General features: G+C 32.2%; 1 protein-coding gene across 1 annotated transcript; it reads left to right on the top strand.

Moving 5' to 3' along the window:
- Positions 1 to 7,583: 7,583 nt before the first annotated feature.
- LOC132554463 (procathepsin L-like) lies at positions 7,584 to 12,307 on the top strand. Its single transcript, XM_060218780.1, has 7 exons — positions 7,584 to 7,726; positions 8,266 to 8,371; positions 8,663 to 8,809; positions 9,163 to 9,286; positions 10,531 to 10,631; positions 11,363 to 11,637; positions 12,208 to 12,307. The coding sequence occupies exons 1-7, from the start codon at positions 7,584 to 7,586 to the stop codon at positions 12,305 to 12,307; spliced, it is 996 nt and encodes a 331-aa protein (XP_060074763.1).
- Positions 12,308 to 17,059: the final 4,752 nt, after the last annotated feature.

Genomic DNA, 17,059 nt, shown 5'->3' with positions numbered 1-17,059 from the left:
CATTATGCCTAATCAACGTCCGGAGGAACTCATATTTCCGGAATGTCAAACCAATTACATAGTCAATTATTAGCCAATGTAGTTTATGGAGAACAAAAACAGTAAGATTTGCTGTAACCATTGTAATTTTTTACAATTTTGTATTCAATCTTGACATTATGAAATGATAATGAAATTATCTGATAGTTTAATTACTTAAAATATCATTTGTTACGTTTAAGTCTTTAATACGTGCGATAAGAATTGTAAGGTGTTATAGAAACGTTACTCCAACTTTTATCAAGACAATAACGATAACTCTCGTTAGTTCAATTCTTATTCCCAAAACATAGGCCCTTAGCATGACTGATGAGTCTTTTAACTTTGCAACAGCTCAATGGTGCAGCTTTATTGTTTGATTGTTCTGTATCTAATTATACATTTGTATTGATAGATGCTATTCACGTTAGTCTCTTTTTATAATCTTCTAAACAACTACAGATGTACCAACTACTCTGTTGGAGGCATTTGTGATGTTTTAGAGAAGACAACGATAAATCGATGATCTCTTAACGATCCTATATTTAGTGTAATAGCATACATTATGTAAGTTTCGGTAATATTACACACGTGTTAACACACTTAGCATAGCTGTCATCTGATGAAGACCCGTTTGTTTCCATTGCGACGTCATAGCTTCATTGCATCATTTGAATATTGTCATCACAAAACACAAATACACAGTGAGCATATCTCTTAATTAGATTTTTCATCATTCGAATACTTTTTTCTAATGTTTACAAAAATATCTGCTGTATATGATAAAGATACCTTTGCATTAGTTCCATCTTATACAAGATTATGGAGGTTCTATGAAATAAAAATGAATTGAAGACATATTTCATATATTTCATATGCATCTAATCTTATGTAAGATCATCCATGCTTTGTATAAGGATAGTGATGTTTAGGTTTCGATAAACAGAATCATCTATTCGATTTTATCAGAGCTATACTGTCGTATTGAAGTCTTACGCCTTTCTGTTTGAGGTATGGTACAATTGCTTATACAAATTACTGTGATTATATTCAATCTATTTACAGATGATAAGCTTTGAAATTGTACTAACACCATATGTTGACAACAAATTGTACAGAAACATGCTTTCAGGATAATGAGGGTTTAATAAGAGATATTTCTGAACCACTGCACGAACATGACACTAATAACAACATGTATAGTTTATTTCAATCAGACGACCATAAACCTCGCAGGTCGCCCATTAGGTGATTATGTTTATAATTTTTGAGGGACTGCCTGTTGACTGAAGGAAAATGCCAAAAGTAAAGATATTGAAATAAAACATGAAGTCCTTGGCATCAGAAAATGAGATATTGATTTTTTTCTATTATTTTTTTTTTCATTTGTCTTTTTTTGTTGTTTTTTTGTTTTTTTTTTTTTCGTTTTTCTTCCTTCTTTTTGGGGTTGGTTGTTTTGTATTTTGCTTTTATTTGTTTTTTTTTATAATTTTGTTTCGGCATTTGTGAAAAAGAGAAAAAAAGAAAAGATAAAAAAGCATCATTGACAGCATGCCCGTTTAGCAATCATACGATTAAATAGATAAGTCTAGTGTCGGCATTATCTACATTAATTTGAGCCATCACTTCAGGATATAACAATCGCCAACATAAAACACTATATCCCCCTACATATCAGATCATAGCTAATAATAGATGTGTACAATGCTTCAGAATATGAAGACTTCATCTTTTGGTGGGTGTGATTAAGATAAACTAAATTCTTATTAGAAAGACCAAAAACAAGGCAAGGCTTCATGTGGGGTTTTCTTTCTAGTAATAAGTGTTATCATATCAGGAAGGTGACCACAAGTGGACTCCTTAACATACGGTTATCCACATAATATTGCATCTTAGACAAACTACAGGAAATAATTTATATGCCTTTTATCTATGATAAACACACGGGAATTCGATTTGTCATATACACACTATCTCATTTCACACCAATTTATATACTAGAGGGAAAGTCTATGATTGAAACTGTAAAAATGTCGTCCGGTACAGTTATTACCCCACTGCTCCCTCTGTCTCTAACTTTTTATTGAATCAAATGTCCGCTGTATCTCTCTGACTGTCATAAAGACAACTCAATCTGGCACTCTCTTGTCAATTTAGGCTAGATTAGTATTTATCTTTTGTTTTCGGAAAAACCAAAGTATGTGGACTGTTTCATGCCACTACATGATCGTAGGTGGTAGATATGTTTGATTCCCTTGCAGAACCAAGGGTGTTTCTTCCATGTATTATTTTAATTCAAAATTAAATTTATTTTATTGGAAAAGAAAACATGACCCAAATGTTTTTATGTGAACAACAATGTTTATGTCAATTCACGGACATTTGATTGTAGCCTAGTTTTAGCTAGGTTCTCCAGAAACATTAAATAATCACGGAAATCGATAAATATTAACAGTAATGATATCAAATGGAACAGTTGTAATGATGATAGAAACTGATAGTTAAGGTTTTTTTATGTAATTTAAAAATCAAATTTAATATATGATGATATCATACTATGATAAAGAGGTAAATTAGACTTAATAAATTACATCCTTATAATGTTAAGATAAGGTTGGTAGTATCATTTGACGCAAATATGTTAAAAATAAATTATCAGAATCCATTTGCAGATACTTTGTGACATGTGTAAAATACTTTACCAGGGTCCCTTTTGAGAGATTATATTTTCAAACAAAATAATTACAATTATTTGTCATTAAGACATCGGTAGAATTTATATAATATCTCAACAGCAGGAAAAATATCCCAACATAACTTTAAGTGTTAAGTGACAGGAACGAGCTGGTATTGCTACTGTAGTAACTACATCAGTGGGTGTCGTCGGTGAAGCAGAAGATGCTTACCTTTGCCGAACACCTGTTCTTATTCAAGTTGTACATTTGAAGTGGTCTCTGCACGAATCTGTAGTTTATTCATACATTTACCTAGCTTCAAAAATTATGGGTGAAATGATGTTGTTATGTTTTCTTGTTGTTAATAAGAACTGTGTTTAAGTTTAAGTGAGCCTCCAATGTAAAAGCTAATATCTAAAAGAAGCAAATTAATTATGTTTTTTTTATCTAATAACTTTGATCTCTCAGAGTTAGACGATTTGTGTGTCTCTAAATTTAACAAACATATGAACATATATATATATATAGAAACATACACCCTATACATTAAAACTGTGAAGCCAGCTGGATTGGGAGAAAGTTTGTTTTATTATTTTACGTCACATTTTTACTTTTTTTAACCAGTCATAGATGACTCTAAATGTTCCTGCCATGTTAATTATTAAAACAAAGTAAAGGTCTTCTGCTTCATATAAGGCAATCGCCGATTTATTTATAATAAGTGTTTTTATGAAGTTGTGATTTTGCTAAAGTTAAAAATGTGATGTAGGAAAACTTTTCAAGCTCAGATAGGAAAATTTGTTACAACATACATCAATAATTCAACGCCATATTATTCATACTAGAAAGTATAAAGTGTGTATCAGGCTAGCTGGTTAGTAAACACGTTTTTTTCAATAGTAAACAACGATACTCAGTATCATAATTGATACATAAATTACTTAACAACATTTGATTGTTGGCTTGGCCGGGTGACTTGCAGTATTATGATTATAATGATAAGTAATATCTCAATCCGTCGTGATATTATCTATATCGGAGCGCACATTGTAAACATTTGTGGTTGATTTGTGATAATGATATCTGCATATCAATTGATCCCAACATGATACAAATCACAAGATATAACAGGAAGAGATCCCGTGAAGTGTCACAGGACCGAGTCAATCATGTGTTTAAACAGATGACATGTCACACCATGAACAATGCACTAACTGATAATTGACGTATGAATTGAATAAGTGCAATCATTCGAAGAAAATTTTGGTATTCATTATTTTTTCTATTTAATTTTGCATACAGTCTTTGATATAATTTGCATTTATTTCTAAGGCATTCCCTGGCATTTTGTTAAATAAATCATGACACAAAATTTTTGTTATGTTGCGATAACATTACAAAATGATTCACTATAGAAATGTCTTTGGATGGTCCTATAATCGAAAACAAAACTCAGATATTCACACAAGAAAAAAAATACTAAACAATTTTCAAAATTATTAATTGAATCCCTTTGTGGAGATGACCTTTTCATATTTGGTTTTAAATATTGAAGTACTATTTTGGACAGTATACCATCATCAAAAGGTCATATTGTTCTCAAACAATGACTGCACAAAAGACTCAAACATTTACAAATACCTTTAAAAATTCCAATCTTACAGAAATCTCAAGCTGAGACATACCGCTGTTTCGACCTTCTAGGACTTGTCCCTGATGCCAAAGGCCTTACGTTTGAAGCATAGGATGTTACTAATGATCACAATTGATCAGAAAATCAGAAAAAAACTTAACTCACGATCTAAGTCAATAATTTCCAACATTGTTTTTTTTTCTTCTGAACCTTACAACTACTCAAGTTGATGAATTTATTCAAACCTGGCATGAATACTTTGGTTTCTTAGGTAATTTTGTTACATTATTGTAATTTCCACCTGACTGCGTACTCGCAAAAGCAAATGGCGTGTTGAACAACCCCCACACAGTGTATCCACTAAATGATATGGATGCATATAAATTGCACTCTGTAGTCACGGCACTTCACTCTGGACCTGAACCTGACTTGAAGATTACACGAAGGTAGATTTTGTACTGATTAATATCACTGATTTTTTTTATCGTTGTTCTCATGTATAGATCGTGAATTTTACACTTATGCACATATTGAAATGTATAATGTATAGTGAATTTTGGTAACGTACATTTAACAGTACTTCTTCTGACTTTAAATTCTTGGTTTACTTTTTCGGCTTTGCGAAATTACGATTTTGGTGAATGTAACATCGATCTATTTGATGCGTTGTCAACCTCGGTGATATTTTCTCGCTATTGTAAAGAGACATAGTTAAACCTCTATTACAAGACCATATTTCACTTTCCTGCTCCTTTACGACGTCACACTGTTTATACTTACTGGTCTTTATAAACCGCATTGTTGTTAATGAAGCATTAAGATACCTCGTGTATCTAGAGTACCTTTGGGGAAACCATTCATTTTTTATTACATGTTAGCTGTTCTAGTCTCCGCATTTCTTTATTTCAAATGCATTTCATTAGTGGATTTATTCAATGCATCAAATTTCGTTCAGATCGATTTAGTCATTGTCGCCATCTTGGAAGTGTAATTCCGTAAAAATTATCAATATCTAGGGATTGATTACAAGGAAGACTATTTCATTTATCGCATATTTCATATCGCATTCGATCTAAATATACAATTCGATATCAAGTGGATAAATGATATGTATTAAACTATACATCTTTCAACTTCCCTATTGTGAATATTCCATTTCTTGAAAGCAGAATTCTTGTGTCTTCCATAACATATGATGGTTTCAAATCGCAGTTGGTTCGTTATTAAAGTGTCTGTTCCATTATAACGATTTTCGTTCAGGAAATCATAGACTTACGGACAAACCCGTAACACGAAAGCTACAGGTTGATGAAAAAATTATTACGGTCTACGGAAGTCATAGTGATCTCATTCAAAGAATGTTATGTTTCATAATCGAGATTAAAATGGACGTGTTTGATGCCCGCTAATTTACTAGTTGGTTCCGGTCTTGTATACCTTGTTCTCATATGAGAACGTGACCATACTTCCCGGATTGACAAAGATTTACATGGCGGGTGCCTTCGATGAAACATAAGATGCTTACTCTTTCAGAGCATCTGGTCTTATTTTGCCTTGTACTTTTTTAGGAGTCTCCACTTAAATCTTTCTTTATCCATATTTCGCCCTAGTTTCATTGAATTCAAGTTTACATTATGAATTATGATTATATTGACTCGAAGTAAAAGTGTTTTTTTTTATTTGGTTGTAAATGAATATAAATTTAAACTTTCAACATAACATTATTAAATCGATCACGTGTTGACTGTTAGTTGTGATCATATTGCATACAAAGGTTATACTATACGTTGTAACGACATTGTACTTTTTTATCCGCCGAGAGATACATTGACCCGAAGGTCAATATTATGTGGCTCTGTAATCAGTCAGATAACGTAAAGTGTATGCTCGATATGTGCTCGAACCTATATAAAGATTAGCGAAAATTTACTTGATATATGTTCATCAGGGATATAAATGCAGCCCGAAAACGCATTACTGAACATGACAAACGTATTTTCCCCTTTTTGACATCCATATATTTCAAAATTACTTATTACGACATAAAAATGAACTGATATGGCTGTCATATCGACTTATCGAATCAAGGGAACTAGTTCAACTGACCATAGTTTACTTAGAACATAACGGTGGCAAAGGATGATCAATTTTCGCAATAATTTCCTGATGTGGTCAAATATTGTCTCCACTGAGGATCATTGATAATATTTCTCTAGATATGTTCTCTTTAGGTATTACTTCTCTAAATATGTCCTCTCTAGATATGTCGTACTTAGATATGTCTTCTCTAGATATGTCTTCTCTAGATATGTCGTACTTAGATATGTCTTCTCTAAATATGTCCTCTCTAGATATGTCTTCTCTAAATATGTCCTCTCTAGATATGTCTTCTCTAGATATGTCTTCTCTAGATATGTCGTACTTAGATATGTCTTCTCTAGATATGTCGTACTTAGATATGTCTTCTCTAGATATGTCGTACTTAGATATGTCTTCTCTAGATATGTCGTACTTAGATATGTCTTCTCTAGATACGCTTCTCTAAAAATGTCTTCTCCATACATGTCTTCAATAAATATGTCATTTCTAGATATGTCTTCTCTAGATACGCTTCTCTAGAAATGTCTTCTCCATATATGTCTTCTCTAGATATGTCTTCAATAAATATGTCATTTCTAGATATGTCTTCTCTAGATACGCTTCTCTAGAAATGTCTTCTCCATATATGTCTTCTCTAGATATGTCTTCAATAATATGTCATTTCTAGATATGTCTTCTCTAGATATGCCTTCAATAAATATGTCTTCTCTAGATATGTCTTATCTAGATTTGAATTATTGCACCTTACGTTCTTTCCTGACTGACTGAGGTATATTTTGCTATTACATGATCATTAGAAAGTAACTTTTTATAAACTTACTAACTGTAGAAATATCTATTTTCATGTTGTTTTATTTCTTCAAACGTCACTGTTGAATATTCGATAGGTGGGTGCACACGAATTAATAAATTATTTCCGTTCATGAGCATTCGTAGAATAAGATTTTAAACGAAAATAAGTCTCCACAAAAATTGATGATTTTACAGGAAACTCATTAGCTTGGCTATGCTAAATCAATACTGACTGGGTTTTTTTCAGCTACTCTACGAATGTTTTTTTTCCTTTTCTCTTTTTGTTCTATGTCACATTATCAATGATTTATGTTTTCCATGCTACAAAGAGTTATTACCTCTGTTATATCTTTGTTATGCTATAGATGATCCGATTGGTCTGTATCGCCGCTCTGCTGGTAGCAGCACTTGCTGTGCCCATCACTGACGTCAGGTTTGATGACGAATGGGACATCTTCAAGTCCATGTACAAGAAGGAGTATAACCTTGTAGGGGAGGCGATGATGAGGTGATTTATAATTGTAAATCAACTTTGGGTTTTGTAAACTGTACAAAGACAGGTTCTGATTCAGATATATATTTCTACCTTACTATCACTTAAGTTCACTTTTTTCAATATAATGTTGCTTAATCTTTCAGAACAGACAATTTCTTGTCAACTTAACGTAAAACAATGATTATCATTGTGAAAATGTTTTAAATAAATAAGTAGATCTTCGAAATATAAACATTTGATATGGAGGAATTTTTGTTATGATTCTAAGGGTAACATAATGTTTCCTGGGTATACTTTTCAGGGCAAAATAAAAATAAAAGGATATTCAAACCAAACCAATACATGTAATACTTTCAGTAACATCGACGGAAAACTTCTTCCTGTGCCGTATTGATGCCGTTTCTCTAAAATGTTGAAAAGTTACTAAGAATGATAGGTTAAAATAGTCACACAAGTGATTGACACCTCTGAAAAGGAGTTTGCAACATTAGCTTTTAAAATCAAGTGTCTGAAAACCAATGAAAAATTTGAATGTATTTTTTAAAATTCAGACGACAGATCTGGGAAAGTAACATTCGTTTGATCCAGAAACACAATCTGGAGTATGACCGAGGTCTCCACACCTACACTTTGGGCATGAACGAATATGGAGACATGGTAAGTATTAATGAAAAGAAGTAACAGAAATTCTACGTTTTGATATATATATATATATATAACAGACGTTACTGCAAGCGCCACAATAAACCAAGGAGACCATCCTTATAGAATGACCTTTAGAGTACAAAAAACACCAACACAAAAAATTCTTTGTCAAGGGTCTGTGTTAGTGAGTTATGCAAATGTAATTTATTATCTACAAGTAATCACATGATCGATCATGATAATTCAAAACATAGATTGAGAATAAGTAAATACATGACATAAACACATGCAATTTTCTTACAGACAAACGAGGAATTTGTTCAAACTATGAATGGTTATATCATGAGAAACACTACTGAAGGAAGCCTCTTCCTCCCTCCAAGCAACGTCGATATCCCTGATACGGTCGACTGGAGAACTAAGGGCTATGTCACACCTGTGAAGAATCAGGTAAGTGATGAAAATGCAGTCATCTAAAGTTAAGGGATTTTTATGGAAATAAGGTACTTTTAAAATGCAAAGAATGTAAACAACAGATATTCGGTAAAAAAAATGTACAAGATGTTATCGTCTATAATTTTTCGAACAAAAAGATATTGCAATGGATGTTTCAGGTAAGAATATAGAATAAAACAATTCTACATTCCGCACAATGACAGGGTAAAAAAAGATAATGTAAATCATATACGGTGTTAAGGTGATTGCGCTTATTTTTTTGTTTAAAATATGACTTTTTTATAAAAAGTAAATAAATTCAATCAAATTCCAATTGGTATAATTCTGAGCAAAATTATTTCTGATAGGGACAATGTGGTTCTTGCTGGGCTTTCTCCACTACTGGATCTCTCGAGGGACAAACCTTTAAGAAGACCGGAAAATTGGTGTCACTTTCTGAGCAGAATCTTGTGGATTGCTCATCTCGTGAAGGTACATTTAACGTTCTAATTTACTGTTTATTAACGTGTGCAGTCGGATAGTATTTAATTTGCATTTCCATATACATACAGTGTATTATTATCTTTCAAGTGTCGTGAAAAATATGTTTCCAGACCATATATGGCAAGGTACATATTCAGTCATTTTGTTATGGAATTATAGAAAATGTCTCGTATCATTTGTTTTACTAGTTCTCTACCTGCTTCGTTGTTCAAAGGAAACACTTCCAAATTAAACCATATTTTAATTATTTATCAAATCGAGGTGGGACACCAGAAGGATCATTTCCTCCATGATTGTACAAAACAAGCAATTAAATAACCATTTTCAGCATCTATAATCAGATGCAGTGGGGTGAAATCTGCAATGGGACAATCCACATAAGTTAAGATGTCATTGGGTGTGTTTGAAGAACATTACACCTAATGATCTACTTATGGTCCTGTGGAAATCGTGTACCTCAGTTTACGATTGAAGCAAACTTATTTTACTAAATTTGTGGAAATTCTTTACAAATATAGCTATATCAGATACCAAACGTTCCCTTGGCCTTGATTGCGTTATAACAGGTTTGCTTTTTATAAGTCGAACAGAATGTATTGTTTGTGTAAATTATTAAAAATATGAAAACAGAAAATAAGTTTAATAAAGTAAGACAGTTATATCACCAGACGAAATTGAAGACAAAATCATACACACTCTACATATAATATATAATCCAATGACCTCTCACTTCCGGATTTCCGATGCACTACATTTAGTCGGTTTGGCCCATATTGACCACAAGAGAGATATTTCGATACTAACAACTGTTTTAAAAGTAATTAGAAAAAAGTTTTTAAAAAGTATAGAATCGCTAGAGATTTAAAACCTTTAATTTTACTTTACCGCACAGCTGTTTCGTCTTTCTATAATTTATTTGAAATGCTAATGATCTAAATTGTTGAAAAATGGGATACTTCAATTATTCTCCAAATAGTTGTGTTATTTGCTGTATTCCCTGTACAAAGTTATAAGAGTATAAAACCGTTGTTACAAGTATACACACATCTATATACGTGTATGTAATCAGACAAAAATGTCCTTTTTCATTACTCACTTTGAGCTTTGAATGACTCTCTGACTTAAAATAGAACTTTGATGGCTAAAAGATCCATTTACCTGTCTTTTCTTTGGTCATCCTAATAATATCTGACATGAAAAGTGACTTATTTCAAATATGTATCATTGGACAGGTAACCATGGATGCAAGGGAGGACTGATGGACCAGGGATTCAAGTATATTAAAATCAATAATGGAATTGATACCGAGTCATCGTACCCATACACTGCTAGGGTAATTACATATACTCCATTTTTTACAATCATGGCTGATATAAAGTCATCGAAAGGTATTCATGGAATGTGCATCATCGCCCTAGTTTCCTTACACTACCTGTTTAAATTTCAGCTCCCCTGTAAAACTAAGGTATCTTGACATTCTTGTTTATAAAAAAGATTTAGATTTATTCCATAAACAACATGTGAGTAAAACACCACGTCTTTCTATAATTTATGTGCTATTTTTTCTTGGTCCCTGGTTATGACCATGTGATTTTGAGACGGCTGAAAACAGGAAATGGCTGACTGAGGGCAAACTTTGAAATCAAACAATGGAAGTTTGTTGTCATTTTTCCTTTAGAAGTACTTCGTGGATCTTTGTCGAATGTCTTATTTTGATTCTTTATTGTCCCTTGCTGTGCTGGGTTGATCAGAAAAACAAAACGTCCAAAAGACGACCATCTTGAATATTGCAATTATAGATTATTACAGAATTTTCGGGGATTTCGAAATGAAGATGAAAGGAGGTTAAAGAAGGAGAAAAACCCGTACACATTAAGATCAAACAATGGCGGATCCCAAGATTTCTAGAATTTATTTTTTATTGTACGGCGAAGATAAACAGACAAGATTTTATTTTTCGGAATAATGTTATCAGAGAACTATATATGCATATTTGAATGGTACTTGCAGATAATGTTTGACTCTCAATGTTTGATGGTTATCAGAATGTATGATTTTTTTCAGACTGGATTTTTCTGTAAATTCAAAAGAAGCGATGTAGGAGCTACAGACACCGGATACACCGATGTTAAGAGTAAGAGTGAATCTGATCTCCAGAGCGCAGTCGCAACTGTTGGACCAATATCCGTTGCAATGGACGCTAGTCACAGTTCATTCCAACTTTACAAAACTGGGATCTACACAGAAAAGAAGTGTAGCTCTACCAGACTCGATCACGGAGTACTAGCTGTAGGATACGGTACCGACAACGGCAAAGATTACTGGCTGGTGAAGAACAGGCAAGTTATCTCCCTTCTATACGTTGTTATCAATCACATTACTATGACATGTTAATGTTATGTATTGTTTTTATTGATCACACCATCAATAATCGTGAAAACGTGGATGAAATTACAAATTAAACATAAAAAGATAACACTTATATAAATATTACATCAAAATGAATAAAATTAATATTTACTGCACCTGGTAAAGCTATGAGCGAATACATTGGTTGTTTAATATTATGCAATAGTCAGTCGCTTTGATATTTGAAAATTCGACATATTCTGATAATATAAATCGGTCGTTTTCCGTTTGATGGATCATCTAGATATGTTATATAACATATTATTAAATATATCTTCACTCCATTCCTTTCTATTACAGTATCAGTCTTATATTGTAATAATAAATCGAATAAGTGTGCCTTTAGCATTGCTACCAATACGTCAGTGTTATCCATCGCTTGATCCTTAATGTTTCCTACGTAGTTAAAAGTCCAATTAAAACTTATGATTTAGACTGAAATAATATTGTTCACTGGTGATAATCATGTTCAAATGTCCATTATTTTCAATCCATTTCAGTTGGGGAGCCAAATGGGGAATGGAAGGATATTTCAAAATAGCACGTAATGCAGGCAACATGTGTGGACTGGCTACTCAAGCAAGCTACCCAGCTGTGTAAAAAAACTCAAGTTTATCATCTGAATTTTTTTCTTCATTCCAAATGTCGTTAGTAAAATTTCATTTTGTTTTTATTTTTGAAATAAAATATTCATTGTTTGCGTCATGATATGTTTTTTTCAATCACTTTTAATTCTGACAAATATCGGTTTGGAGAATTTGACAACTATGACTCTTCCGTTCTATCAAATAGAGATTTACGCGAACATACCTCAGCCTCACACACTTTCTGAATTCAATATTTTTTATCCAGAATAAATGGTTTTAATCGTATGAAAAAGAGTAACATATACACAGGTGAAACACAATTCGTGCTGTCCATATACAAAAAGCGAAAAAAACATAAGAATATGTAAGAAAGTGTAAATATATCTTAAAATAAATATTTTAAATAATCTTTATTCTTTATTTATTTTTTGTTACATCTGATTTATCAATTATTGGTATAACTCTTTATAGTACAAGATAAATATTTTATCAAATTTCATTAATTCATTACCTAGATTAACTCGTTGGAAATGCCAGCTGTGAGTTTTGAAATCTAAACTGATGTATTGTAAAGATACTTTCTAAAATATCATTTGACGACCGATACGTTCTTCCGTTGATGACAATTCGTTAAAATATACATTATATGTGATTGCTTAAATGTTTAAAGAATATATTAATTCTAAATAAGATAGATTGAAGGATATACAAGGGTGAAGTTAATATGCTGATAGAGTGTTCTTATCAGTATCATGTTCTATATTTTGCCATTAACTTAAAGTGAAGACTATAAGGGTACAGTTCCATTAAAGCAATCGTTACTATGACAAAAATCAGCGGGTATGTGCGGGTATGTGCGGGTATGTTTTAATATGCTGATAGAGTGTTCTTATCAGTATCACGTTCTATATTTTGCCATTAAACACAAATATTTGTTATGTTATATTTTCAAAACATATAATTTATTTACACGCGAATTATCCAAGACACATCATTTCTACCTCATCTTGACCGATTTCGCTCGGGACGTTGACAACGTTGTTATGCCTTAACACTAAGCAATGACGAAGCAATGACCTACAAACCAAAATATTTAATGTAGTTACCTAGCGCGTGAAACGGTTCAGAATATACACATGTACTTGACGCTGTTCTAAAATGATCTGATATATGAAAATGACGAAATTTATTTAACTATGATGCTTTTGCTTATCCCCGTCTGGACTGTGACTTTCCTTTTGATTATTTTGGATTTTCCTATGTCAACTTAGTCAACTCCTAGGCTATTAGCATCAACGACGAGTCTTGTAAGGAAGATCCAGTCGTATGATGCGGTTTAACTAATTTTTTGGCTCTATTACTCTTAATTATGAAAATATGTTGTTCCCGTATGTGTCTTTTGTTCCACCCATTGTACAGAATATCAGTTTTTTCAAAGCAGTACAACAACGAGTGAAGGATGTTTAGACAATGAATGTACTTTGGTATTAGGTTCATTTATATGACTGCATTGTTAACATTTCGATAGTGTCATAACATTCCTTGGATAGATCAAAAGTACAAATAATTTTTCGAAATGCGTGGTCTTACTCTGTTATAGTTTTTCTTTGATTGTCTTTAACAAAGAAGTGTTTTTGTGTCTTCGTTTGGTGTCCTTAGTCAATATTAAATATGAGCTAACATTTTATCCACCCGTTTATTTATATTTTTTTTATTTTTGTTTTCTATTTTCTTTGGTGGGTTGTATAGGATGAATCATGTTTGAAAAAAGACAAGTACGGTTAATAAAAAGGATGATCAGTCCCATTGTTGTGAAAGTTCATCTGGCGCAGCAGATATGGAGACTTGTTTTTGATAAACATATCTCCCTACTTGAGATTCTTGACAGTTTAAGTCCACCACTAATCTTTAAGATATAGGTGAAGTTGAAACAGAGATAAGAAATGACCTCCATTGACGCTTGTATTTATTGTAGGACACTTATACCCGAATTAGATACCATTTGGAAGGAACTAATTCTGATGCAGAGAAATGGATTTTCCTTTATAGATATTTTGCAGACATGCAATCTTTAAAAGACGACCATGGGCTGTTACTTCTTTTCATATTAAAGAAATGATTGTAAATCATTGATTTATGATGAAGAATATTATTTCAGGATTACACATCTATATGAAAACATGCTTATTTGAGTGGGATTCTGTCTTAAATATGAATTTAGATATGTTTTAAATTGCATTGTTTTACCCGACCATTTTACGAAAGAAATTCACGTATAGAACATGTTTGCAAGTGTATCATATCATTTTGTTGGTTCCTATGAATACTTATCAAAGATTTTACAAACGTCAATAGTGAATAGCAACATTTCATGCATGTTTAGAGTTAGATGCAACAGAGTCCAACATTGGTTCAAATGCACTCTGCATGCCATTACGTTACAGATGTATGCAATAACATTAGCAATGATTGTGCTAAGTACAGCCTCTATATGTTACATATGATACCAAAACCATATCACTAAATAAAAAAAATCATGTCTAAACCATTAAAATGTAAATTCAGTTTTAGTAAGTTCATTATGTTTAACTGAGGCGATGTTACAGCATAACACATTTTGATACAAGTTTAGAATTAGACACAGTAGAGCCAAGCAATGTGTTAAATTACATCAATTATTTGTGTTCTTCTCGAACACAATATGAATATAGTTTTAATGTTTTCGTTTTTGTCTTAATAAAACAGCCATAACAGCAACTAAGAATATGTGTTCAGTGTTAATTATGGAAAACAATTAAACCTTAGAAATTAATCCATGTACAAGACATATATCATGCTTTTCGGGATATTTGCTCCAACACAAAGAACGATACTACTTCTGCTAGGAATTCTCACTCTTGCTGCGTTAAAGTTGTTTAGCAAATGTATGTTTTTATTCCAATGTATTGTACAATACCTTTGTGTATCCAATAACATTATGACGAACAATACGATATTAGATATAAATAGGCGACTTCGGGCAAAACGTTCACAATAACTACCGCGTCATAATCATCATGACGTCATCGCATTAAGAATTACTAACAATGAATGAGTGACGAAAGAAACAGTAAGATTAATGTATATTTCACAAGAACTCTAGGATTGTAAAGACTTGCTGAAAAAATTCTGCCAAACTGGATTATCCGTCTTGCTTGGGTTTGATGACATGATAACGTTATCATATTGGGTCAGGAAGGGTAAATGTTGTTTATTTTATGATAGAGCTATTTTTCTGGCGACCCATATTTCTTTTATGAAAAACATCATTCTCTGTTAAAAAATAAGATGAATTTGCCTTTCTATAACGGTAATATGTATGGACAGCAAAGAAGCAAGAATCATGATGTTAAATGAACGACTGATACAGGGATATACAGAAAAGTCAGGATAACTGATAATCTGTGTTATTTTAAATCCAGAAGCTTTGTACTAAAATTTGAGATCAATCTATTTCAGTTTTTCAAAAATATTTATTTGATAGAGGTATTGATTTATTTCTGTGGTGCTGTTTGGCAATGAATGATAAATTGTCACAAAGATAATTTTTATATCAGACCGTTTGATTAAAGAACTCAGTCGGAAATGTTAAGTTGAAAGTTTAAATAATCCGAAAGAAATATCGCACATTAATAAAGAATCTTGTAATAATATCATGCGTTCTGAAACATATTCTATCGCCACTTTTGCATGTATTAGAAAAAGGTTTTATTTCCTACAGATATGAACATTGGAAATATGACATGATGTCACACTTCAAATATATCAAAAGCCTGCGCAAATTTTAGGGAACTACACAATATCAGTCTGCTTTGTTTGAATCGACGTTAAAAATAAATCCCTTTTTCTTAAATAGATTTCTCGATTATGTTTCTTCATTTTCGTGTTAACAGACATCCTCTGACCATGACAGAAACATACAGCTAAATGATTTAGGGCACTGAATTGCATGCAGGTACAACATTGTGTTCATGCGAGTTGAACCAGGTATCCACGTGACTGAGCAATGCATTATCCGAAAACATGACTTACTTAATACAAATAAAACCGAACTGTCCTCTATACTGTAACCTTGGTATTAGTCTTTTACAGTCTGTCTTTTGTCCGTTATTGGTTTCATGTCCTTCAAACGTCAATAAAGATAGATAAGGCGTAATGGATGATGTTTTATCGGTTAAAAGAGACAAGGATTACCTCTCTCTTCTGGTGGACTTTGGTCTACTCACGAGCTTTGCCATACTCTTGTGTAATGTTCAACAAACTTACATTCAAACAATGACCTCATACTGCTACTCAACATTCTATCAAAATCGCCAAATATTATGTTTATGAATTTTCTGGATAAACGTAATTCGTTGTAGCTTTCCCAATATATCTCGCCTAATATAATTTGAATCTTCTTAACTCACAATTCAAATATCCATACTTATGACATTGGCTACACTGAATATTTCTGTAGAGGGAAAATTTTTGAGTCAGTTTTATTAGTTATTCGGCCTATGCAAAAGAATAAAACCAAGTTATGCAAAAGTTGAATCGTCATATTTTCTGTTATGTTTTGAACAATCTTCGATACCACTTGCAAGGTAAAATGATATCAAATGTCATACTAATCATTTTGAATTGTGGCCTGAAAATAGGACATATATATATTTTTTTTTATTATTACAATCGCTTATCAATAAAACATGGATCGTCAGGGTTGAAAAATTAGAACATTAAAAAT

The sequence above is a fragment of the Ylistrum balloti genome, unplaced genomic scaffold (genome assembly GCF_031769215.1).
Source record: "Ylistrum balloti isolate Yb309-2 unplaced genomic scaffold, AGI_CSIRO_Ybal_v1 Utg370406, whole genome shotgun sequence".
Classification (NCBI taxonomy): domain Eukaryota; kingdom Metazoa; phylum Mollusca; class Bivalvia; order Pectinida; family Pectinidae; genus Ylistrum; species Ylistrum balloti.
Note: the sequence above shows the minus strand (reverse complement) of the source record. Positions and strands in the feature narration are given on the sequence as shown.

Excerpts from the sequence above, each read along its gene's own strand:
- LOC132554463 (XM_060218780.1), top strand. The coding sequence starts at position 7,584 with ATGATCCGATTGGTCTGTATCGCCGCTCTGCTGGTAGCAGCACTTGCT. Across the intron at positions 8,372-8,662 it reads TGAACGAATATGGAGACATG|ACAAACGAGGAATTTGTTCA; the intron begins GTAAGTATTAAT and ends ATTTTCTTACAG. Across the intron at positions 10,632-11,362 it reads CGTACCCATACACTGCTAGG|ACTGGATTTTTCTGTAAATT; the intron begins GTAATTACATAT and ends GATTTTTTTCAG.